This window comes from Melanotaenia boesemani, chromosome 23 (genome assembly GCF_017639745.1).
Source record: "Melanotaenia boesemani isolate fMelBoe1 chromosome 23, fMelBoe1.pri, whole genome shotgun sequence".
NCBI lineage: Eukaryota > Metazoa > Chordata > Actinopteri > Atheriniformes > Melanotaeniidae > Melanotaenia > Melanotaenia boesemani.
Window position 1 is genome coordinate 1,909,846 of NC_055704.1, and position 27,655 is coordinate 1,937,500.

The following is a 27,655-nucleotide window of genomic DNA, read 5'->3' on the forward strand; positions in this document are numbered from 1 at the left end:
AATTTCTATTTCTCATATCGTGTTTTAAGAACAAATTAAATTAAAACAGTTTATTAATCTGAGATGGGATTATAATGTTGTAGTAGATTTTTAATTTCTTTTATAAAAACATAAATTTTAAGATAAAGCTTCATTCTGAAGGGTGATGACCAGTTCTCTGTACTCAGTTTCTTGTCCATTACTGATACTCCCCACAGCTTTAGAATAGTCAGAGTATTTCTACAGATCACAGGACTCAGAGTTGTATTAAAAGTCTGAGGTATACAGTGTGAAGAGAAGTGGTGAGAGTCCAGTCCCTTGTGGTCCTCCAGTGCTGCTGACCACCATCCCAGACACACAACCTTTCAGTCTCATGAACTCTGGTCTGTTTGTTAGCCTCTTTTTAAAAACATCAACAGTCTCTGCAGCCCTGAGGTTCTCCGGCAGGCCGTCCACAGACGAGGGACGTAACAACGGAAAGAGGCCTCACCATATGTCTTGGTCCTCACCCTTGGAACAACTAATAGACCGCTACCAGAGGACCTCAGGGTCCGCAAGGGTTCATAGTCTAAAAGCAAGTCGGATAAAAAAGAGGGCCCAAGACCATTAAGACCTTTATAAACTACTAAAAGAACTTTAAAATCAATTCTGAAATGCACGGGGTGCCAATGCAGCGATTTTGAAACTGGTGTAATGTGTTCCCGTCCTCTGGTCCTCGTCAGAACTCGTGCCGCCGAGTTCTGAAGTACTGTGGTAGTTTATATTGTTTTTTTGTGGTGTGTTTTAGGCAGCATAGACAACTGTTATTTCCACATTTTAATTCTGTCCTTTCCTTCCTTTTTTACCCCTCTTCCTCTATCTCCCTGTCAGGTTCGGCACTGACATATAAAGACTAAAGAAAATAAGATTATAATAAAAATAATAAAATCTGCCAAGCAAAATATGGCACACAGACCACCGTTCTATATGTTAGGATGCTGGACAGGACAGGGTTGAAAAAAAAAAGAAAAGAAAAAAATAAGGATTGTATCTTTGAAATGTCATTAAGGTATTACTTTGCATCAACCCCTTAACTCCTTATTTATTTACAATTATGTTTTAAAAATAACAAAAAAATTACAAAAATAAAAACACAAACACAAAAAACACAATATAAAACAACATGAACAATTAAAGATAAATAAAAAAAAAAGAAATACAAAATAAATAATAAATAAAAGCAGATAAATAAATTAGTCTGATACCAGAAATAAAATAAACTAAAAACTGGTAAAACCAGGCGTCAGGTTAGGTCAAACATATTTGTAATGTGAAAGTGGCTCCAGCTCATCTAAAACATCAGAAGCAGCTCTGAAGAGGAAACTTTCGCGACTTTATTTAACATTTATTTAACATTTATTTAACATTTAGCATCCAGATATGTAATATGTTTCTTTGAGAGAAAAGTATTAATTCCAGAGGGAAACTGAAGTTGGCATTTCTCATATTTCCTGACATTGGACCATTTCTCCTAAAAGTATGAACATGTGAGATTAAATCTGAATATTCACATGTAAACTAGAAAAATGTTGATGTGAGCACGTTTATTTCATTATGCCATGAATATGGGATTTCCAGTATAAATATGTGCACATGGGTTCCTCAATAAAACAAACAACCCCCCCACGCCCATCCCACACCAGGTGTACGTGTAACATCCAAACATACTGTAAAGACAGATTATTGATTATTGATCATTCAGTATTTCTGTAACTACAATGATTTCCTTCAGGCCACATCTGATATATGGTTCATCTGAAATAGATCGAATTATGGGGGAAAGTCTTACAATGTGACTTCATTTCAGACTGATAAACTCTGTGTAGATGTAGGAATGTGACTGGTGGTATAAATGGTGATCATCAGTGTGAGGAGGGAGGCGGCAGTCCGTGGTGATGAAGAGACCGGGTCCTTCTTACAGCCAGAAGTCAAAGGTCAGGTCAGACTTGCCCATTTTCTGTCTGTATACGGCATCAAATTTATCATTCATAGACACCGTGAAGACGTCCTTCCACAGACCAACACGACCTGCAGGAACAAGAGGGACCATTAAGATCTTCAGCCACAGACTCTCCTCCCTGTCCAGAAATCATCTTATTGAACAGCAGCTTTCCATGGCAGCGACTCAACTCACCTACTGTGGTGACACAGATGAGACAGACAGCCAGCTGTAAAATCTATATCGAACCAAACACCAGACTTGAAAGCACTAGATGGCAAAAATTAATTGATTAATTAAATAATCAAAATAATAATAAAACAGATGGAAAAACAAACAAACAAAAAAAAAAAGTAGGAAAAAGAACTGAAATGACAACGTGAATTTAGATGTAAACAAAATTTAAACACAATAAATGTTGTAGGATTTTTACACTCACTGGTCACTTTAAAAGGTCCACCTGCAACTGAGTTTTATTTTCCTGTCCCACTTTGGGCCCCTTAGCATCTTCTGATGCTACTTCCAGCAGGATAATGCACCATGTCACAAAGCTCAGATCATCTCCACCTGCTTTCTAGAACATGACGATGAGTTCACTGGACTCCAACGGCCTCCACAGCCACCAGATCTCAGTCCAGTAGAGCAGCTTTGGGATGTGGTGGAACGGGAGATTCTCATCATGGATGCAGCCGACAAACCTGCAGCAACTGTGTGATGCTGTCATGTCAATATGGAGAAAACTTCCACCTGCTTCCATCTATCACACCCAGTACTAAAAGGGGGTCAAACCCAGTACTAGAAGGTGGACCTGATGAAGTGGATGGGGGGGGGGGGGGGGTAAATATAGAGACAATATATAGACAATAATATATCTATAGATATATAGATATATTAAATATTGAAAACAGACTGAAATCCTTTAGTCTTAACCTTTTTAAATAATTATTGCACCTTTTTCAGTGAACAAAAAGAAAAAAAAGATGGTTGTTCACACATAGCAAACTGAAGTGGATCAGCACGTCCGTGCAGCAGTGCACCCCACTCCAACCCCACAACCCCTTCCTAAGACATAAGATTCCTTTATTGTCATTATCATGCACATAAAATATAAACACGAGAGAATGAGACCTCAACCAGTTGTGCAGTGCATTATAAACAAGAACAAATACTTTGTAAATAAAAAAGGAAGATAATATATAAATATAATATACATATATATGTGTGTGCATGTGTGTGTGTGTGCATGTGCGTGTATATGTTTATGTTGCTGCTCTAAGATGTGCTTCCTGTTTTGTTCCCCTCCCACTCACCCCGACAGATAGACAGAGCCTCTGAGCTGCAGCACTGCTCGATCAGCTGGTTGCAGCTCTCCACCATCACCTCCTGCTGAGATTTATCACAGCTGACACCCAGAAACCTGGATAGATTCTCCACCATCGTACCTAGATCCTGGAGAAGACATGAGGAGAGAAATAAAAAAAGGCTTTATAGGGCAGTAATCACTGTGTCCTTCTGCTGTGTTTGGTATAAAGGGCAACAGATGCTGGTGTGTAAGGATTAGTCACCTGTGGAGAATTAAGAATTGATTATTATGTGTGTGGTATGTCTCTGTGTGACTTCAGTTTGAAATCAAATCAGAACCAGGGGATGACTCAATAACCTGTCTCAGGCCAAGGTGCAGCTATTTGTTCCTGAATCTGATTACAGATTCTTTTACCCGCTGAGTGAGGACACATTACCACCAGGAAAGGCTCGGGGACTTGGATGAAGAATTCTGAAAAATGTCCCAACTCTGGTTTGGTTTGCTTTCACACTGCACTTTACTTAAACAGACCAAACCACTGGGACAACGTCATGTAGTTACAACAACTGCTCACTAGGGGGAGATATCCCCAAAACAACCTCTGACAACGAAGAAAGACAAAGGAAATCTGTCCAATGTTGCCAAGTTAGCGACTTTGTCGCTATTTTAGCAAGTTTATTTGTCTCAATGAGGAGTGGGTGTTGGTTGTTTTGGGTTCAGTATGTAGATCCTGGTGTGGTAGTAGAGGGGTTGGTTCTTGTCTACTGTCTGGTGGTGGTGGACTGGATCCTGGTGTGGCAGTGTGGGGATCAGTTCTGGTCTACGGTCTGTTGGTGGTGGTAGACTGGATCCTGATGTGGTAGAAGTGGGATCGGTTCTGGTCTACTGTCTGGTGGTGGTGGTGGACTGGATCCTGGGTGGTAGTAGGGGGTCCGTTTTGGTCTATTGTCTGGTGGTGGTGGACTGGATCCTGGTGTGGTAGTGTGGGGATCAGTTCTGGTCTACGGTCTGTTGATGGTGGTAGACTGGATCCTGATGTGGTAGAAGTGGGATCGGTTCTGGTCTATTGTCTGGTGGTGGTGGTGGACTGGATCCTGGGTGGTAGTAGGGGGTCGGTTTTGGTCTACTGTCTGGTGGTGGTGGACTGGATCCTGGGTGGTAGTAGGGGGATCGGTTCTGGTCTACTGTCTGGTGGTGGACTGGATCCTGGGTGGTAGTAGGGAGATCGGTTCTGGTCTACTGTCTGGTGGTGGTAGTGGACTGGATCCTGGGTGGTAGTAGGGGGATCTGTTCTGGTCTACTGTCTGGTGGTGGTGGTGGTGGACTGGATCTTGGTGTGGCTAGCTCCATGGTGGGAGCTATGGGGCTGCTGGTACTGGGTCTGGGGTCTGTCTCCACCTGATCTGTCTCCTTCCTCTTCATTCTTATATCTTCCTCTATAAACCAGACTGGTTCCAGGATCTTTCTCCACATTTTCATGCTGCAGCTACTGTAAAACCAATTCCAGCGACCTGTCAATCACCTGAGGTGGCGCCTGATGGTCCAATCCGATTTCTATTTGAGGTAGAAATATTGATTAAAATATTGATTGATTGTTTTCTCTGAAGCTGTTCTACATGAAAACATGTAGAACATCAGTGTTAACACAACCCTGTAAAACTGATAAGATAATGCAAACATGGACCTTTGGCAAAGCAAAGAGTCCACACTACAAACAAGAATGTGCTGAACTAAGTACAGATAAGATGGATTTCTGCAACACAGCACAAAAGAGGCAGGGGCAGCCAGGAGCAGGAGAAAACTGTGAGAGAATCTGACTTCAGCTTATTTTTTCCCATTTAAGTTAAATAACATTAATATGAAAGTGCACCCTCAGTATTTGGATCTCAAACTCTTCCAGTCCAGAAGCAGCAGTAAAGATTAAACAGGGCCATGTGACCTTTCACTTTTTTTTTATAGTCATTGAAGTGACTGAGGTAATTAAATTAGTGTCATGACCACCGAAGAATCATTTAACTGTCTTCCCAGTGTTTTGGTTTTGCAATAAATTCAGAGAATTATTTCATCTCTGCACCAGGACTGCAGCATTACTGTAATCCAGGACAGAAATGCAATGTTAAAATTATATTACAGAATTAAAACTATGAAATAAGATTAGTTTATTCCTATTATGATGTGCAGTAATGTGTTTATTTATTCTTAACTAGGTCAGTTTATTCTAAAGTAATTAATTTAAAATTATTTATATTTTGGGCCATAATGAATTATGCAAAGAAAAATGTAAAACTAAGATTACATTTCTGTCTGAAACAATGCAATAAAAACATCAGAACTGTAAATTATTTTGCAGTATAAAACAAACACTATTTATAAAACTGTATGTAGTTGTGGCTGTGCATAATCCTTGTTGTTATGGACTGATGTGGAGCTCCAGATTAGTTCCAGAACAGAACCAGAACTTCTGGATCAGTTCGTTCAGTTTCTTTAAGTCTCTGGTTCTGCTGCCCCAAAGCTGATTGAGCTCTTCACCACAGACTGATAGAAGATATTACACATCTTGGTACAGAGGTTAAAGAGCTGAAATCTTCTCATAAACTGCATCAGTGTTATTTTTTAGTTTATTGTGTCGATAAACATTTACTTAAGTAAAGAGCTTATCTAGTTATTAGTCATCATTAATAAATAATTAAATAATTAATAATTTCCTCCCTGAGCCTCCACCTTACTGCGATGGAGAAGATTGCGTGTCCAGACGATCCTAGGAGCTATGTTGTTGGGGGCTTTATGCCCCTGGTAGGGTTACCCATGGCAAACAGGTCTCTAGGGGAGGGACCAGACAACGCATGGCTCAACAGACCCCTACGATGGATAAAAACAACTGATCCAGGTTTCCCTTGTCTTGGACGTGGGTCACCGGGGCTCCCATCTGGAGCTGGGCTTGAAGGTGGGGCACGGAAGCGAGCACCTGGTGGTCAGGCCTTTGCCCATGTGGGCCCGGTCGGGCTCAGCCAGAAAGGGTGACATGGGCTCCCCCTCCCATGGGCTCACCACCTACAGGAGGGGCCTCAGGGTAGAGAGCAGTGTGAGCTGGGCAGCAGCCGAAGGCAGGGACCCTGGCAGTCTGATCCTTGGCTGCAGAAGCTAGCTCTAAGGACGTGGAATGTCACCTCTCTGGCGGGGAAGGAGCCTGAGCTGGTGCATGAGGTTGAGCGGTTCTGGCTAGATATAGTTGGACTCACCTCGACACACTGCTTGGGCTCTGGAACCACTGTCCTTGAGAGGGGCTGGACCATTTTCCATTCTGGAGTTACTCCAGTTGAGAGGTGCTAAGCAGGTGTGAACATACTCATTGCCCCTCGACTTGATGCCTGTATTTAGGGGTTTACCTGGGTGGATGAGAGGGTAGCCTCCCTCCACCTGACTGGGTCCTGACTGTTGTTTGTGCTTATGCACTGAACAGCAGTTCAGAGTACCCACCCTATTTGGAGTTCTTGGAAAGGGTGTTGGAGAGCACTCCTTCTTGGGGTTCCCTTGTTCTGCTGGGGGACTTCAATGCCCACGTGGGCAATGACAGCGAGACCTGGAGGGGCGTGACTGGGAGGAATGTCCCGCCAATCTGAATCCAATCGGTGTTGTGTTATTGGACTTCTGTGCTTGTCATGGACTGTCCATAACAAACATCATGTTCAGGTATAAGAGTGTCCACATGTATCTTTGGCACCAGGACCCTGTAAGCTGCAGTTTGATGATCGACTTTGTAGTCATATTATCTTATTTAAGGCCGCGTGTCTTGGACACTTGGGTGATGAGCGGGGCGGAGCATTGGGGCGAGTGCTTGCCCACACCGAGTGGCTGTCTGGGGGTCCTGGTCTTCCTGGGCATTGTGTGGGCATTCTGCTTTAGCGGGAAGGAGGTGGCTTTCGGGCTTTTGGGGTCCTGGGCCCTAAATAATAATAAATAAATAAACAATAATTTAAATAAAAAAAAATCAGATTATCAAGAGGAGACTTATACCCATAAAACACAGCAGCCCGACCATCATTCTGCTGCCACCATGCTGAACAGGACGAGGTAAAAATAAAAATAAATAAATAAAAATTAACACAACAACAAAAAGATACAGTAAAAAATAATGAATGAATGATAAATAAATAAATAAATAAATAACAAATTCTAAATAATATAAAATAAACACATTAATAAGAGTAAATAAAAACAAATAGAGAAATAAAATAAAACAAGTAGACAACAAGAAATCTTTAAAAAAGGCCAGAAGTTGATTAATTTTGCTAGGCATTGCAGGGATCCTCAATCCTGTTCTTCCGGGGCGGTTTTGCAGGTTTTAGAAGTTTCCCTGCTGCAACACACCTGACTCAAATCAATGGCTAATCAGCAGACTTGTGCACAGCTTGACCTCAAGCATGTTTGAATCTGAATCAGGTGTGTTGCAGCGAGGACCAGGACTGAGGATTCCTGGGTTAGTGGATTTTCATTGTTTACATTGCTTACATTAGCTTCAGGTCAAAGTCAATAAAACTAACCCTACTCATAAAAATACTGGCCACTTCTGATTTATTTTATTTTTCTATGATGATGAAAACTGGAAAAGTCTCAGCTTTTATGCAACACAAATTGTGGAGTTACACTCCTTGAGCAAGACCCCCAACCCCTCCCAACTGCCCCCCGAGTGCTGAAACATGGCACTCCACTGCTCTCTAGTACATATAAGTCAAATGCAGAGCTGGATTTCCCAATCAGGATTGATAAAGTAAGAACTGAATTGCTTGAATTGTTAACCATTAAACCCAAACTGAGACCATAAGATTTACAGTTAAATAAAGATAATAGCACTAAAACCCAGAAGCCAGACAAGATTTACCTTATACATATCTTCATATTTCAGGAAGAGGACATTAGAGTCCATTCGATGTTCCCAAAACTCCTGAACATGTTCAAACCAGGAACCGTATCCCACTGGAGGAAAAGAAAGAAAAACACAGTGTGGAAAGAAGACTGGACAAATTGTTATATAAAGTTTAAAAAACAAAATTTTTACATTTGTCGTTCATGAAACGCCGACAGAACTCCTGAAAGGTTCCCCGGTAGCTCATGGTCCTCAGCGAGCGGTGGAACTGGTAGTAGGAAACGACCAAGTCTTTTGGGTTTCTGGCCATATAGATCACCTGGTAGAGAGCCACAACAATGCTTGTCACGGTGATGAAGAGCCACAACAATACCAGTCTTTCCCCTACCATTATACTGGGGATCCCCACCAGAAGATCAAGAAGGTGCAAAAGTTAAACACACAAAGCAATAAAGAGAGACGGTTATCATCCACACGTCTCTGGAAACCAAAAAACAAAATTTATCTTGGAGCAACTTATGTTTTACACAACCCAGTCCCTCTGTTTCATGTCCTCTTGTCCCTGTCCTCCATCTACTGCAGGGGTGGCCAATGTCGGTCCTCAAGAGCCACAATCCTGCAGGTTTTCCATGCATCCCTGCACCAACACACCTGACTCAAATTAAATGGATCCAACAGCCTATAAGGATCTGCACAATGACTCATTAGTTTAAGTCAGGTGTGTCGGTGCAGGGATGCATGTAAAACCTGCAGGATTGTGGCTCTCGAGGACCGACGTTGGCCATCCCTGATCTACTGTCCTCATCGTATTGCTATCTTCTGTATACTTCCTGTCTCCTCACCTGTCTTATCAGAGGGCATCAAAGATATTTATTGTAAAACTGAAATATCTCCACTCATCACTGCATGTTCAACTGATCACCGAGCAGTCGGTGAACGGCGCTGCTGCGATGCACCTTCCGATTAGCAACTCTGGCACTGACTCTCGCTCCAGCGAGGAGCAGCTGGAGTGTATTTTGGCAACAACAGATAACTAATCTGGCTTCAGTGAACTGACCTTTGCTTCTCCGTTGTGCATGGCTGTCGGCAGGAATCTGTAAGGAAGATGGCTTTTTATCAGACGAGGTGACGTCAGCTCCTGTTGAAGAACGAAAACCAGGTTTGTGAAGACCTGTCAACGTGTCTTAAAAGTAATATTCCTGCAAACCCCCCACTGTGCATCAAATCAACATGGTATTTAACTCTGCACACATGATCCTTACTGTCTTGTGCATCACAAAGAAAACTATCATTGTGAACTGGAAAACCAAAAATAATCTGTGTATTCAGCAGTTTAGGAATCCCTTATTAGACCACATCAGTACTGAAACTATGTCTGCCTCCTCAAAGAATCAGTTAGTTGGATTTCACTCCCTCTGGCTACCTCCATCACTCAGTGTAGGTGGAGGATTGCGACCTTGATGCTTTGGGGGGTGGATGTTGCCAGGGGGCCCTGATGGTTGCAGGTCCTTGGTGGTTTCCAGTGGTGGGGATCTGGGCAGCTTCGCTCTAAGGTCATGTCCACAGCTCCCTTTTGGGGGCTGTGGGGGGTCTGCAGTTAGGGCCGCCTTGTGGCAGTGGCTTCTGGCTCCAGTGCCTGGGGGTGGCTCCCTCTCACTGCGGTGGGGGGTGGGGGGGTTGGCCTATGTGCTCTGGTCGCCCTGGATAGCCGGTACCTGGTGGGTCGGCAGCTGCCGATCTTGGCTCACCAGGCCTGTGCCCAGTGATCGCGGGGGGACTCTGGCTGGGGCCTTACTCTTCCACATTCTGGACAGATCTGGGGTGGGGGGTGGCTGGGATTCGTGCTGTGGTATTACTGCTGATTGCCTGGGTCTCTGGGCAGCCTCTTACAAAATCAGTCATCTTTGAGTTGTAAGATTTTGCATGCTGACACTGAGTTGTCCTATGGGTTTATACATTTTGTTTAGGTTTTATTGTGTGTGTTTCTGATTTCATTGCTGCGATACATGTTTGTTTTTCTTTCAGCTTGCTTGTCTCTTTTAGGTGCTCATGATAATTGCCATTGTTTTCAGTTGGTTGGTATTTGTTTGGATTGAAGGGTCTTGCCTTCTATCTGTTGTATCTCTGTCTTTTCTCTACTCTCATACAAGGATTTGGTTGTGGTCTGCGCTCCCTTAGTGCTTGTGGTTAATATTCTTTTTCATCTCAAATGAACTTTTGGGGGCCTGAACATGCCCCAAAACTCATGGAATTCTGCGTTTTTGCCAAATGTATCCGTGGCAAATTCTGAGGTGATGCCAAAAAACAAAAATCATCCTTTTTGGCAGCAAGGTCACAGGGATGTTTGGAGCTTGATGAAATTTTGTACACATGGAGCCTACATGATTACAGGTGTTACTGCAAGTGAGGATGAAAGCGCCGTGGCAGAAAGGTTGACAGGAAACATGGTCGCTGCATAGACGAAAGCGGTGCTGAAGGTAAAGGCCATTTATCTTGCTTGCAGCTTTAATTATTCTTGGTTTCTCTGCTGCTACCAGGTTTCTCTCTGAAAACTCTGATATGTAATCAAAGTTTCCCCACGTATTAAATGATAATCTGAGAATCGAAGATGGCTAAGGCCTCCTTCAGTCTGAGCTTAGCTGATAAATAAATATTAGTGGAATCTCCGTACCTGTATGATATCCAATCCAGGTTGTGGGTATTCTAAGACAGGAAGCTGTTCATCGATGTTCATAAGGCCGATCTCATCAGGGTCGGCTCCCTGACTCACTAGGTAAACTACTTCCTGTAGCAGACTGGTGCCTAAATAAAGAGAAGAGACATAAGGAAGAACATGAGTATACCAGGGTTGCAGGAAAACAACAACAACAACAACAAAACCCCAAAACAATTAACTTCACAATCATCCAGGACAGACAACAACCTTTGTTTTAACCCTTCTGATTGTTTACAAATCCCAGAATGGTTTAGGTCCAGAATACATCTGTGATAAGTTCAGAGAATATAAACCTAGCAGAGCTCTTAGATCCAAAGACTCTGGTCAACTAGTCCAGACCAGAGTCCAGACCAGAGTCCAGACTAAACATGGAGAAGCAGCATTTAGCTGTTATGCTGCAAACAAGTGGAACAAACTGCCAGTGGAGATTAAACTTTCACCAAATGTAGAAATTTTTAAATCCAGGTTAAAAACATTTCTATTCTCATGCGCCTATGCATGAAATCTGCATGTTAACTTTTTATTTTTAACTTATCTTGCTTTTAATCATTTTAATGTAATTTATTATTTTATTGTGATTCTTGCTGTGTGTTGCTGCCTTTTACTATTTCTAAATATCTGTAATGCTTTTGTTTTATGTAAAGCACTTTGAATTACTGTACATGAAATGTTCTGTACAAATAAACTGCCTTGCCTATAAGCAATATCCCCCCTACCCCATCTTCCTTACAGGCCATGTTCAAACCAACAAACCACAAATGTTTTTCCTTTAATAAATAAAAAATGTCCAAGAACAGAGCCTTGTGGTACCCACCAGGGAGCGCAGCAGAGGAAAAAGTGACAGAAGTTTGTGTTGGAGAAGTATGACCAGAGGTGATTTCGGGTCTCTGGGGGCCCAATAAAATTTCACAGGGGGCCCTCCAACCAGCGTTCATTGCCCCTTTATTATGAAATTGTAACAACAAAATGTCAATATCTTTAAAGGCATTATTGGTACAGCATTAAATTCTTCAACTGCAACTTTTAAATGTTCTTTGATGGCTTTCGCTTCTTCTACTGACTTCTTCAATATTGATTATGTTCATTTAATCAACAAGGGGCAATTTGATTTAATGTAGATCCAATGCAGAAGATCATGTGCTGTAAATATGTGCTGAAACCGGCATTGTGACCCTTTAGGATTACATTTACAGCAAATACAGCACATAAATGAGTAGTTTTCAGAAGGATAAGGATATGATCCAAGTTATCTGTTTTTATTTTCAGCCTCCTGACACCCAGGTTGTCATCAGGAGGACAGACTGAGCTGTTCTGAGCTAAATTAGCTTCTGGATTATCTCCACTACTTACCACTGTCTTGGTCTTGTATTTACTCATCCTGTTTTTTTTATATCTTTCTTTTGTTACTGCCAGATAGAAAAATGCTCATTTTTATAAACCTGCTCTCTCCTGTTTGTTTACAAAAGACCCACCACTACTCGTTGCAAGACTGAGAGATGGAGGTGGGGCCCCTTTAGGGAGTTCTGTAGTGGTCATCACTGTCACTGCAAACTTTCCACATTGTCACAGCTCAGTCTCAAAGTTGGTTGGCCCTTGGGGGCCCCCTACTGCCTCAGGGCCCCAAGCATTTGCCTGTTTTGCCTGTTGGCACCTCTGAGTATGACCTAACCCAGCTGAGAGCTGAGCCTTATTAAACTACCCAAACCAATGACAGAAAGAACAAAACACAAATAGTAGTGTTTTGGTTAAATATAAATCAGCAACACGTTTAGAGTGGCGTTAACACACCAAAGCTGTGTCCACAGTTTTGCTCAGGAAGCAACAGCAAGAAAGACTTCTCCTTCAAGTATTAAATTCACTTCAGAAAAGCCACTAAATCTACCATGAAAGCAACGCAGAATGAAGTTAAAGTGCAGACTGTTGGGGTTGAGATTTATCAGATTTATTTGACAATCACAACAACCAAAAAAAAAGCCAATCACAACTTGTTAAACTAGAGAAAATGGCTTCATAACACAGAAAGGAAGAGATCTCAGTTTCTAAACTCATCCTTTCAGCTTTCTAACAATCCGAGGGCCTTTCAGACTTCTTGTGAACAGGATGTTCTCTTAGATGATATTTATCCGTGTAGCCTCAGGCTGGCCACGTGCTGGCTGAGAAACAGAACAAGTCATGTCACAAAAATCCTTCTCAGTTACCAGAAAAGCTTTGACCACTCTAAATGAAACCCTTTTTTTCACATTAATCTCAGTTTAAAGCCATCATGAAAAGTTTGTCTATCTGTGATCCATCAGATGTGGTCTACAAAAGGATACAGACACTTTGTACTTCACCTCTGGCAGCCAGGAGGACTATTGTATAGTTGGTTACCTGTCTGTCAGAGGCCTTTCATCGTCAGTTAACCCTTTACGCACCAGAGTTTGAGGATGGCCTGATGGTCCCTCTCAACAACAGCACTGCTTTAAGAGGACCAGCTGGAACATTTTTGAACAGCCAGATCTCTCGGTGTTCACTGACAGCGTTTTATGTTACATAAAATACTGCATTGACACTGTAACAGGGGACAGATGGATCTGGGTCTACCCTAACCAGAAGCCCTTGCTGAATCGGGAGGTCCAGCAGCTGCTGAAAGAAAGGAACACAGCTTTTAGTTCTGGCGACAGGGCTCTCTACTGCACAGCCTGAGCCAGCCTGAAGAGAGGCATTAGGAAGGCCAAGTTGAACTACAGGAGGAGGATTGAGGACTATCTGGACAGCAACGACAGTGTGGCAGGGAGTCCAGCAACTCACCAACTACTGCTCTACACCTTCTACACCCACGCTGGTAGAGGAGCTGAACCACTTCTTTACCCGCTTTGAGGTGAAGCCACCAGCTGCAGCTGCCCACCAACCTGAGGACCACAGTGGCACCACCTTCACGGAGGAGAGTGTTGCCCACGTTGTGGGCCGTTAACCCGAGGAAGGCAACTGGACCCGATGGCGTCTCTGGACTGGTAGTGAATGACTGCACGGACTAGCTGACTGGAGTCGTCACAAGGATCTTCAACGAGTCCCTGTCCCAGTCCACGGTCCCTTCTTGCCTGAATTCCTCCCCCATAGTCTCACTGCCCAAGAAACCCACATCTCCAGTCTCAGTGACTACCGGCCAGTCACACTCACCCCAGTAGTGATGAAGTGTTCTGAAAAACTGGTACAGGGTCATGTCACATCATTCCTCACACGACCTATGACCCACACCAGTCTGCTTACAGGGTGAACAGATCCATGGAAGATGCTGTTGCAACAGCCCTTCATGCTGCACTGTCTGGAACAGCAGGAAAGCTATGTGTGACTGCTTTTGTGGACTTAACACCATCCTTCCCCACAGACTGGTGGACAAACTGGTTCATCTCGGCCTCCTACATGCTACCTCTTTTTGGTCTCCCCAATAAATCCCTCCAGAAACTGCAGCTCCTCCAAAACTCTGCAGCACGCATCATCACACGGACCCTTCTACTCACCACATCACCCCCATCTTACAACAACTTCACTGGCTCCCCGTAAAACAAAGAATTAACTTTAAAATTCTCCTCATTACATTCAAAGCACTCCACAATCTGGCCCCTCCATATATATCTGATCTCCTGCACATTGCCACTCCGATCCGTTCACTTCGCTCCTCCTCTTCTCTCCAGCTTCTTGTCCCCCCTGCCCGTCTCGCCACCATGGGGAGCCGAGCATTCAGCCGCTCTGCTCCCCATCTCTGGAACTCTCTTCCCCCTGACATCCGTACCATAGACTCTCTTCCTCTCTTCAAATCACAACTCAAAACACATTTGTTCAGACAGTCCTATGCCATCTAGTCATTCTCCATCTTTCTGTTGTCCTCCATTCTGCTTAGTTTTGCACTTATTGTTTTTAACAGTTTTAATGTTTGTTTTGTACATAGTGGTTTTTAAACTATTTTAAAGTTCCTTTGTACAGTGTCCTTGGGTGTTTTGAAAGGCGCTTTTAAATAAAATGTATTATTATTATTATTATTATTACCTGCATGTGGATCAGGAGTTTCCTGTTCTGTCGAAGTCAGAGGGGGAGGATGGGCCCACACACATCCACATCCCTCAGCACCAGTTCCCCACAGGGCTGTGTTATGAGCCCCCTGAACATCGGTGGGGACTTTGTGAAGAGGGTGGAAGATCTCTGCTTCCTGTGGGTCCACATTGAGGAGGACCTGACCTGGAGTATGAACACCTCTGAGCTGCTGAAAGAACCTAGCAAAGACTGCACTTTTTGAGGGGGTTAAGGAAGAACAAAGACTGCTGGTATCTTTCTATCAGTGCTCCACTAAGAGCATCTTAATGTATCTGTGTGGTACAGCAGCTGCACAGTAACTCAGAGGAAAGCGCTCCAGAAGGTCATCAAAATGGCTCTAAAGATCATCAGCTGCCCTCCAAACACTAAAAGAACTACACAGTTCCTGTAAAAAGATTATCATTCAGGACAATTCACAACCTGGATACTCTCTGGGTTTCCCTGCTTAGGCAGCTGCCCCTGCGACCCGATGGATGGATGGATGGATGGATGGATGGATGGATGGATGGATGGACGGTTGGATGGATGGATGGATGCATGGATGGATGGATGGACGGATGGACGGATGGTTGGATGGATGGATGGATGGATGGATGGACGGTTGGATGGATGGATGGATGCATGGATGGATGGATGGATGGATGGATGGATGGATTTGTCTTTATTTGGTATGTGGAGTTAGATAAAGGGATAGAATAGTTTTACTCAAAGTTGTGGAAAGTCTATATTATAGACTTCATGCAGTCTTGTGACACTGTGGATTTTATCTTATTTTCCTTTTCTTCTGTTTTCTTTTTACTATGGACCCATGTGTGTCTAATAAAGTGAACTAACTAACTCCACTTCAAGCAAATAATACAAACAAATGAGTCATATGAAAGCAGAGACTCTGCTGATTACAAAAATGTTTGTCTTATCACTATGGGACAAAATCTCTGGAGCTAGCAGCCAGAATCAGAAATCATGTCTTAGTTTTGCTGTTTTGTGGTGAAAAGTTTTATCCTAGCTCTAAAAACTCTGCTAATGTATTTTCCTATGACTCTGCTTTTGTTTGAAATGAATCATGAAGGTCCTGCTGGTTTCCATGGAGATGAAGGAGGTTTTATAGTGAAAGATTCACTCTTCCTATCATAGACTATCCTGGGCTTTACTTCTTTCTGGATCCTTGTGGTGTTTCTAAGATGAATGTGGGGGCTATTCCTGGATTCTTCTGACTCCTGACAGCTCTCTGACAAGCTCTGCACAAGTCTGCTAATGAACCATTAATTTGAATCAGGTGTGTTGCAGCAGGGAGACATCTAAGACCTGCAGGATAGTGTGCCTTGAGGACCAGGGTTGGGAATCACTGGTCTAGAAGACTCAGCAGGAGCATATCCTTGGTCCAGATTGGGTGGAGCCCAGTGGTGAGGATGTCTCCAGTAAGCAGGCGGTGCTTAACAAAATAGATCTGGACAAGACAGAGCATGCAGGGATGCCTGATCAATATCCTACTCAGCACACAGCCAACCTGCATGTCTACAAACACAAAATTAGGTTTCAAAAAAAAAAAAAAAAAAGAAAAAAAAAGTGGTATCATAGGCTAGATGTCATTACCAGTGAGTGAAGCCTCCCCTACCCGAAGAAGGAAGGGAACCGCAGCCAGACAGAAAAGGTAGTTTGGCCTGATGCTAAGTTACTGCAGCAATAGAGAGAGGGGGAGAGAACCGGGCCACCTGACAAAGGCAGAACCAAGGCAGGCTGCCCAACCACGGCCAGCAAACTGCCACACTGCAGACACTTACAGTAAACCGGCAATCAGAGTCACCTTGTCAAGGTCTACGGTGGAGGTGAGGACCCAATTGCAGGCAGTCTGAGCAGGAGGCAGAATTGGTGCAGATGAACGGTTTATTGTCCAAGACTCGAGACAAGAAACCACACAAGACAGGGAAAATCCAGACAACAAAAACCACACATGACCAAATAAGAGGATCTGACAAGGAGTGACTGAAAACCAGGGACATATATACACGGAAGGAGTAATGGGGAACAGGTGAAGTGGATGTGCAATCAGACCAGGTGTTCTAATGAGGCAGAAACAGAAAACCAGAGAGCACACAAGGAAAAAACTAACAAAAACCCAAACATGATCTTAACAGAAACAAATGACAAAAAACCAGAACCACAAGCAAAAAACTACAACCAGAAAAAGAAGATCACCCCACACAGCCCATGACCGTGACACACCTAGCAGGTCCAGCCACGACAACCGCCAACACACCACAGAAGGGAAGCAGCCGCATGCTGAGAAGCAGACACCAAGCAAGCTATAAAGCCGTCTGCTCCGCCCTGCATCCACCTCTGATGGGTCACACCTGCTGGGTACAAACTGGAGGAAGAGGAAAAGGGATGGAAGCCTTTACCACCACACTACAGTGACTTTACTCATTCCTTGGACTACTTTACTCATTCCGACAACTACTTTACTAATAGCTACGACTAGTTTACTAAATTTGAGGACTCATTTACTAATTCCTAGAACTACTTTACTCATTCTCAAGTGTACTTTATTAATTCCTAGGACTAGTTTGATAATTCCTAGGACTACTTTACAAATTCAGGACAATTCTGTTAACTCCAGTGACTCTGACCCTTCCTGTAGATGGCATATTACTGTTTCTCAGGACTACTTCATTAAATCCTAGGAGTACTTTATTAAATCCTAGGATTACTTCACTAATTCTGTGGAATAATAATTCCACTGACTACTTTGAATTTCCAAATACTTCTTTCCTAATATCTAAAGCTACTTTACCAATTCCTGCAACTACATCAAGTCCTAGAGCCATTCAACTAACTCTAGGTTCAAGGTTCAAGGAATCTTTATTATCCCGTGTGGGTAATTTGTTGGACAGCCAGCAGTACAAACAATCGGTCACAAACACACAAATAACATAAAGTCTAAAGTCTTGGTAGTGGAGAAAGTCTAAAGTCTACTTTAGTCATTTATTGGACTACCTTACTATGACTACTTTACTAATTCTGAGGACTACCTTACTAAATCCTACAAGTACTCTACTAAATCCTCTGAGTAAATCTTTGGACTACTTTACAATTATTTAGGACTACTTTACTAATTCACTGCACCACTTTACCAGTTCCTAGAACTACTTTGTTTATTTCTAGGACTACATTAGTTCAGACTAAATGGCTAATTCCAAGAAGTAATTTATTAATTTGCAGGACTACTTCAGTGATTTCTAGCACTAGTTTACTAAATCCTACAACTACTTTAGTCATTCCTAGGATCTCTTTAGTAAATCCTAGGACTATTTTACAAATCCCTAGGACTATATTCATATGTACAAGAATTCCTTTACTAATATCTAAAGGTACATTTCCAAGTCTTAAGACTACTTTACTAATTCCTGCAACTACTTTATAAATTCCTAGTATAAATACCTTATTAATTCGCAAGTGTACTTTAGTAATTCCTGGGACTACTTTAGTAATTCCACTGCTATCCTAATTTCTAGGACTTTATCAAATCCTTGGACTACTTTACCAATTCCTCTGACTCCATTACTAATTTCTTCTTTAGAATTTTGTAGGAATTGTTTACTTACCACTAAAACTACTTCACTAATTCATAGGACTACTTCAGTAATTCCTATAAAAACTTTTTTTTTCCGTAAATTCCTTTTAGTCCATCCTAGGACAATTTCAGAAAAATTCTACATACAGCTCTCGTATTTATAAGGATAAACATAATTTATTTTGGGTATGTCATTTCAGACCTGAGGCAGAATAAATAGACCACTTCATGATCAGGTTAAAGTTGCAGGTAAGTTGTTCTGAGTTTTAGTGAGATCATTCATTCTCCTGGAGTCAAAATGTTTAAGTCATTGTGAGAACTTTCACTTCAGCTGATGGTGACTATCAGGAGTTTTCAAACAGACATGGTTGTTTAAGTTTAAGGTCTAAATGTTAACAAATAAACCATTTTTACTTGCAGTCCTACTGCCTAAATTATGCCATTATCCCATGTTTTTGAAGCCTATATTGTGAACACGTGTCCACACATTTTTTCACAGAATTTCACAGTTTCTGGTCAGATGTTGCCTGGCAACACCAACTACAACTAAGGCAATATTTTCAGCTTGTAACACACAAAGATACATATAATTCAACTCCATTGGCTAAAAGTACGCACTGAGATGAAGTTATTGTAACGGTTTTGATGACCATGAACATGTGGAGTAATTCTGTTAGTTCGCTTTTATCACCCATGGTGACCCCCTGCATGTTTCTGTTTGTATGTTAGCAAAATATGCGTAAAATAAAGTTTCAAAAGAGCTGTGTGTGTGTGGTCAGGTGAAAGTACATATGTTTAAAAAGATTGATTGTTCATCAACAATATATATATATATATATATATATATACAGTACAGACCAAAAGTTTGGACACACCTTCTCATTCAAAGAGTTTTCTTTATTTTCATGACTATGAACATTGTAGATTCACACTGAAGGCATCCAAACTATGAATTAACACATGTGGAAGTATAGTACATAACCAAAAAGTGTGAAACAACTGAAAATATGTCATATTCTAGGTTCTTCAAAGTAGCCACTTTTTGCTTTGATTACTGCTTTGCACACTCTTGGCATTCTCTTGATGAGCTTCAAGAGGTAGTCATCTGAAATGCTCTTCCAACAGTCTTGAAGGAGTTCCCAGAGATGCTTAGCACTTGTTGGCCCTTTTGCCTTCACTCTGCGGTCCAGCTCACCCCAAACCATCTCGATTGGGTTCAGGTCTGGTGACTGTGGAGGCCAGGTCATCTGGCGCAGCACCCCATCACTCTCCTTCCTGGTCAAATAGCCCTTACACAGCCTGGAGGTGTGTTTGGGGTCATTGTCCTGTTGAAAAATAAATGATGGTCCAACTAAACGCAAACCGGATGGAATAGCATGCCGCTGCAAGATGCTGTGGTAGCCATGCTGGTTCAGTATGCCTTCAATTCTGAATAAATCCCCAACAGTGTCACCAGCAAAGCACCCCCACACCATCACACCTCCTCCTCCATGCTTCACGGTGGGAACCAGGCATGTAGAGACCATCCGTTCACCTTTTCTGCGTCGCACAAAGACACGGTGGTTGGAACCAAAAATCTCAAATTTGGACTCATCAGACCAAAGCACAGATTTCCACTGGTCTAATGTCCATTCCTTGTGTTCTTTAGCCCAAACAAGTCTCTTCTGTTTGTTGCCTGTCCTTAGCAGTGGTTTCCTAGCAGATATTCTACCATGAAGGCCTGATTCACACAGTCTCCTCTTAACAGTTGTTCGACAGATGTGTCTGCTGCTAGAACTCTGTGTGGCATTGACCTGGTCTCTAATCTGAGCTGCTGTTAACCTGCGATTTCTGAGGCTGGTGACTCGGATGAACTTATCCTCCGCAGCAGAGGTGACTCTTGGTCTTCCTTTCCTGGGGCGGTCCGCGTGTGAGCCAGTTTCTTTGTAGCGTTTGATGGTTTTTGAGACTGCACTTGGGGACACTTTCAAAGTTTTCCCAATTTTTCGGACTGACTGACCTTCATTTCTTAAAGTAATGATGGCCACTCGTTTTTCTTTACTTAGCTGCTTTTTTCTTGCCATAATACAAATTCTAACAGTCTATTCAGTAGGACTATCAGCTGTGTATCCACCTGACTTCTCCACAATGCAACTGATGGTCCCAACCCCATTTATAAGGCAAGAAATCCCACTTATTAAACCTGACAGGGCACACCTGTGAAGTGAAAACCATTTCAGATGACTACCTCTTGAAGCTCATCGAGAGAATGCCAAGAGTGTGCAAAGCAGTAATCAAAGCAAAAGGTGGCTACTTTGAAGAACCTAGAATATGACATATTTTCAGTTGTTTCACACTTTTTGGTTATGTACTATACTTCCACATGTGTTAATTCATAGTTTGGATGCCTTCAGTGTGAATCTACAATGTTCATAGTCATGAAAATAAAGAAAACTCTTTGAATGAGAAGGTGTGTCCAAACTTTTGGTCTGTACTGTATATATATATATATATATATATATATATATATATATATAAATGCAGTCAATTTATCACAAGACATGTTTAACTTTTTCTGAATATCTCAAACAGAACTATTAATTTAAATTAAACATGGATGATAGCTCAGGAGAGTTTATTCTATGAGTTAGCAAACATTTTGTTTAAATTTATACCCACTGTCCATTTTATCAGGTCCACCTGTTAACACAAATATCTATACAGTCAATCACACGTCAGCAACTCAAGGCATTTAGTCATGTTGACACGGTAAAGACGACTTGCTGAAATTCAAACTGAGGATCAGAATGAGGAAGAAAACAGTGGAGCATCTTCTGATGCTACTTCCAGCAGGATAATGCACCATGTCACAAAGCTCAGATCATCTCCACCTGCTTTCTACAACATGACGATGAGTTCACTGGACTCCAACGGCCTCCACAGCCACCAGATCTCAGTCCAGTAGAGCAGCTTTGGGATTTGGTGGAACAGGAGATTCTCATCATGGATGCAGCCGACAAACCTGCAGCAACTGTGTGATGCTTCATGTTAATATGGAGAAAACCTCTGAGGAAGGTTTCCACCACCTGCCATGAAAACCTAACTGAACCAGGGTTACCTTTAACACATAGGACTCTGTAAAACTGGCAGACCGAACAAACATCTGCTGGTAGATGTAATCTATAAATGATGTAGCATGCTTTATTATACTCCAGAGTGTTAATCTTTCTCTGTATCATGTGACAGTATTTGTAGAGCACTATGGTGAAACACTCCACAATACCCTCATTTATATCTGCATTTATTTATGCAACTGTAGCATGAAACTGCTCTGCTCTGAACTCAGTCATGTGGCTCAGCCTCCTACTGTAAAACCTGATCAAACAGTCCGGATTTTCAGCCTCTTAGCCACAGCATCACTTCAAATACAGGCTTCATCAGACGGATAAGTCTAATAGAACTAATCTGATTAAGACACATATTTAGATGATTTACAACACCAGGAAAACAGCACCACTGCATTTATTCTTCACATTTTCACCTTTTATTACAGCTTGATTTTTGCATTCCTCAGCAGATTTCTTCTGGATTATCTTTAATGTGGGTTGGAATGCCAAAGAATTTCAAAGTAGGTTTTCTTTTTACTACAAAACACCAGAAACCTGAAACGGATTGAGAGCAGCTCCAGTCACCAAACACCTGCAGAAGGAAACAAACAGGCTGCGGTGTGTTAAAAACACTCCAGTTCAGTCTGTATGCTTTCAGGATTTGAGAAAAAATAATTATTATTTGATCAGATCACACTTTGTCTGACTGAAACAAAACCAGAAGCTGAAAAACTCTGATGTCTCAGATGAATGAACCCAGGAACTAACAAACCTAGTTGTTTTCACCATCTAACCACCACATTTAACTTTTTCTTTTTAAAGTTCTTCATTTAAATCTCTCCCCTCATTCAGCTGCACTTTGTTTGTGGAATAATGTTACGAAATAATTTGCTTCATTCTTTACAGTGATGAACCAAATAGTTCATTTAGAATCACTCTGAGGTTCTGTTCTATTTTATTCTATTCTATTCTACAGTCATTTAGCAGACGCTTTTATCCAAAGTGACTCACATTTGAGAGTAAGAACAACACAAGTATGAATTCAAACAAGACGGGATGCCATAATTAAGTGATAGTCAGACTGCTGTGAGTCCAGTTGGACCAGGTGTATATAATTTTTTTTTTGTTTCTTTGTTTCTGGTCAAGCATAATTGTTTTGTAATAGTAATAAAGTTTTAATTCAGCTTTTTAAAATTGTTTAACATTTAATCAAACCTTCAACTGAATGTAGGATCACAAAAAAAATCTGAAAAGTCTGAACATTATAATATTCTGATGAAAGATGTTTTGTTTAACAAATTCTGCTCTCAGCTTTTCTGTATCCAACACCATTAAATGCAGCTAGATTCACTCAGTTTTTTGCTTTTTCCTGACGTGCTTGCATTAAAATGCAGCTCCCATGTCTCTGCTGCTCCGTGAACCAGGTCTTTACCACTACAGTGTCTTCTGAGCATCAGCCCCCCTTTTCTGACCTTTCAATGCCTAATGATATGATCCTAGTCTGTGATTGGCCACATGGTATGTCTATCAAACTAAAGCCACACCCCTTTTTGTGAGCAGCAGCTGCTGAAGGGCAGTTACATCAAACTTTTTTCTTGTTATCAAGGCCACGAGAACAAAATGACGTCAATTTGCTCTCGTGAACGTGAATGGGGAAAGATTGCAGCTTGTTCTCGACATCGGTCGAGCAGAACTTTCTTCTCGTGGGGCTCTGAGAAGTACTGTGTGATTGGTTGAACGTTTGAGGTGGGCGTGGTTAATGTGGAAAAGAGTGAAGCTGAAAGTTGTGGGTTCTGCATTTCCCCTGATGCAAGGCTGAAGTTTTAGTGAACAGCTGATCTAGGTGGTGAGAAAGTACAAAAATGTATACAACACATGGGACTTAAAGACATGGACATGGTGCACAACCCCACCCTACCACGGAAGAAGTTTTAAATATGATATTACTTGGTCAGGTGTTCATTGCCATAAAAACACAGGCATCCCTGCACCTTCTCCCCGCCCCGTTGCAGACTAACCTTCTCATGGAGTATGAACTGACCGGAACAAAACAAACTTTTTTCTTGTTCTTGTTCTTTCTTTTTTGTTCGGTGTTGAGAACAAGAACAAACTTCTCGCTTCTTGTGGAGTCTGTAACATACTGAAGTTTCAACTCTCCCCAATGACAGTCAGCTTGTCCTGTTCTCTTGAAAGATGCGACACTTACCCCTGTTTTATGCTGGGTGCGTGTGCTACATGTTAAGGCTGCGCCGCGGCCTCCACTGCTATTCGCCTCCATTTTAGTCAATGGTTTGGTTTCCACCTGGTGCGCTGCAGCGCGTATCAGAAGTGTCCCAGAAGTGCATTGTCGCGGCGCTCTGCTCAGTTTACACGGCAAGTCTATTTTTGATGCCTTACGCACCCAGAATGCATAAATTCTGCATTTCGAATAGGGACAGACAGGAAATCAGACAAGGGAGCAGTGTAAAATCTAAAAAATAAAAGCCCCGTGCAGAGTTGCGCTGCTGAACCATGTAAACATTACGTGTTTAACTAGTCGGGGGATCTCAGTGTTTTGTTTTTGTTTTGTTTTTTTTTGTCACCATAGACAACGAGACATTTATCATGGAAGTGGTAAAGTTCAGCTTTTACAATCAAGGTTTAACCTCTTAATGACAAGGCCTATTGTTTCTGCTGGGGATGGGGATTTTAGGGGATTTCTGAAGTTGACTAGTCAGGTCTTTCAAAAATGATTAGTCGATTAGTCATGACGTCATCATGATCACATCATTAATGAAATAAAATACTGAATCTCGAAAACATCTATAAGATGTTATTTGTATATTGTGTGTGTTTCATAAACAAGTGTTTTATATTGTTATATTTTTAACATTGTCTGGGCTCTAGTGTCTTTAATTGTTCAGCAGGTAGATGAGAAAGTTAGTCAGGAAGACTTCGGGATCAAACCTGGGTTGGGTACATATAGGTTAGCGGTTGCTATGCTACGTGAGCTAAGCACCACACCTACAGGAGCATTCAGCAGCAACAGAGCCAGTTATTTATCTTTCCGTCTGGTTCCATCTAGCTTCAGGATTACCTCCCTTCACTTTACCCAGTGGTAAACTCATCTTAGTGTCCAGCATTTAGCTTCAGGGTTGGCTCCCTTAACTTTACCCAGCAGCTAGCAGCAGCTAGCTTCAGGGTTAGCTTCCTTAACTTTACCCAGCAGCTAGCAGCAGCTAGCTTCAGGGTTAGCTTCCTTAACTTTACCCAGCAGCTAGCAGCAAAATTCAACCAACAAACCAACAAGTTAATGAAAGAGTGGACACTTTCATCACTGCATTGAATGCTTTAGCAGAAAACTGCAACTATGGAGCACTCTACAACAAGTTGATTATAGACCATTTAGTGGTGGGACTGAGAGACGTAAATCTATCTGAGAGAATGCAGCTGGACAAAGATTTGACGCTAGAAAAATCAATCAACATAATAAGACTAAGTCTGAGTCAGTAAAACAACAGCAAACAGATCTCAGAGGGAAAAAAAGACATTGATGCTGTAACTGCAAAGAAAAAGGTCCAATAGCAAGCCACACACAAAGCCTCTCATCAAGTCAAGAAAACTGCAACTACATCAAAAGTACCAAGTGACAGCTAGTCATGCTACAGATATGGAAAATTTCCCAGCCATGGCACATCACAATGCCCTGCTAAAGAAACAGCGTGCAACAGTTGTGGAAAAACAGGTCACTACAGCTAATTATGTAGATCAACTAAGACAGTGCATGCAGTAGGAACAGACAACACCTGTAAAGTCACACCTCTGTTTCTAGCCTCAGTCAATGCAGAAACAGACCCAAGGTTGCATTTGACTGTAGGACACCTCAAAGTGAGGTTTAAGATTGACATGGGTGCAGATGCCACTGTCATTTACGACTGACCTATCACAATACTGCTAAGAGCATTCAACTAGCCAAACCAGACATACCACTACTTGGTCCAGGTGGCAAGCCACTGCCAGTCTTAGGTATGTACACTTAGAGCTTGAGTACAGAACAGATAAAAATTCAGGAAAAGTCTATGTACTTGAGGACCTGCACACAGCTTTGCTAAGCAGACCAGCAAGTGGTAAACTCATCTTAGTGTCCAGAATAGATGGTACTGATAAATCTCTGTTGACTGAGTCTTAAACTGTGTTAAGGTTTATGTTCTTTCAGCAGCCATACACCATCAAGCTGAAACCAGGTGCCACGCCCTTCTCCCTTACAACTCCAAGACACATTCCTATCCCCCTTGTGGAGAAAGTGAAGGCAGAGCTTACGTACAAGGAGAAACTTGGTAACATTTCCAGGATCAAGGAGCCAACAGAGTGGTGTTCTGGCATGGTTTCAGTTAGAGCTCTAATCGGGTTTTAAAACTTAGGCCCGACAAGGCCTGAGCCCGACAGATTTCACCCAAGCCCGAGCCCAACATTTTGATTGACAGCTTTTTAAAAGCCCAAACCCATTTACAGCCCGACATTTTTCAAATGTGTACTGCATGCACGCACACAGCGTTTTTGCCTTTTGTCAATAATGAGTCATTCATACATTTAAACGTAATTTATTCGTGACTAACATAAAGTTGGAACAAAAAAACAAAAGTCCTCTGTTAACATCGTTATATCAACCAGGCAACTGAAAACTGAACTTGCCCCATTTACAATATTAAAAGGCCTAATGTCTTTACAGCAAAAGCTGACACACTTCTCTGTCACCGTTTGTTTCACCTTTGCAGGGATGGGTTTTGATGCTGTAACAAACGATGTGATTTTATGTTGATCCTGGGCACTGGCAGGTGTTGAACAGCTTCAATCAATGTGCCTTTTCAGCGATGAATTCCTTGTTGTTTTGCTGTCGTATTTCAACAGAATGTCACATCTTTTGCATTTCACATAACCCACTGGCTCATTACTGTCGTTATACACATGGTCAAAACTCTTCCACACCTCAGACTTTGCTTTCGCTGCAGGTGGAATCAAAACATAATTGCCAGAGGCTAAATTTCGTTTCACCTCCTCAGCATCCATTTCCGCATCTCCCTCACGCTAATCGAAACTCATCACCTGACCACTCATTTACCGCGCAAGCCCGAGTCCGACCCGAGCCCATTGAAAATGAGAGAAATTAAGCCCGAACCCGTCAGGACCCGACGGACTGAGATCTAGTTTCAGTACCGTCCATAAATGGCACAGTTTGTGTCTGTGTCAACCTTACTCACCTCAACAAATCAGTCTGCAGGAAGAAATACATCCTGCTTCAGTTGCACAGACTAATGGTTTCCTTGCATACAAAGGGTTGTATGTTATGTGGATGACATTCTCATCTGGGGAAAAATCAGTGTGAGCATGACATCAGACTCCACACAGTTCTACACGAACTGCACGGAGCAGGTGTTACACTGAACATGGGGAAGTGTGAATTGAAAAAACGTGAAGTCAAGTCTCTCGGCCATGTACTGTCTACAGAAGGAGTGAAGCCAGACCCAGAGAAAACACGTGTTGTTGAAGGAGCCATTGAACACTGAATTTGCAGCTTTCTTGGTATGGTTAGTCAGCTCGAGAAATCCATCCCCAGACTGGCAGAGAAGGATAAGCCACTGCATGACTTCCTCTAAAAGAAGAATCAGTGGGTCTGGGGCTGCGCACTCCAAGCTGTGTTTGAGCAACTGAAAAAGACCGTACATTACTTCCAGATGCTGTACAATCCCAACAAATAGCTGAAGTTGTCAGTGGATGTATCATCATGTGGCTTGGGTGCTGTTCTCTTAGAAAGGGAGAGCGAGGAGTGGAGACCTGTGGCGTATGCATTATGCTCCGTGACGGAAACATGACAAAGCAGAGATATGCACAGGTGGAAAAAGAAGCTTTGGGACTGACATGGGGCTGTGAGCGGTTCAAAGACTTTCTCACTGGGAGGCATTTTGTACTAGAAACTGATCACAAGCTACTCATCAGTCTTTTGGGTCAACAAGAGCTAACTGAGCTTCCTCTCAGGATCCAAAGTTTTCAAGTGAGACTAAAGGCTGTTAGGCTGCAAGAACAAAAATGACATCCTTTTTCTTTTGCAGA

At 42.2% G+C, this 27,655-nt stretch overlaps 1 protein-coding gene across 1 annotated transcript in view; it reads right to left on the minus strand.

Moving 5' to 3' along the window:
- Positions 1–1,547: 1,547 nt before the first annotated feature.
- sult4a1 (sulfotransferase family 4A, member 1) overlaps positions 1,548–27,655 on the minus strand; it is a 28,905-nt gene continuing 2,797 nt past the window's right edge. The window contains exons 2-7 of the mRNA XM_041977561.1: positions 10,796–10,926; positions 9,182–9,262; positions 8,317–8,443; positions 8,140–8,234; positions 3,268–3,406; positions 1,548–2,046 (exon numbers count right to left, since the gene is read on the minus strand). Of these exons, the coding sequence (XP_041833495.1) occupies positions 1,934–2,046; positions 3,268–3,406; positions 8,140–8,234; positions 8,317–8,443; positions 9,182–9,262; positions 10,796–10,926 (686 nt within the window). The 3' untranslated portion in view covers positions 1,548–1,933. The remainder of the gene's footprint in view (positions 2,047–3,267; positions 3,407–8,139; positions 8,235–8,316; positions 8,444–9,181; positions 9,263–10,795; positions 10,927–27,655) is intronic.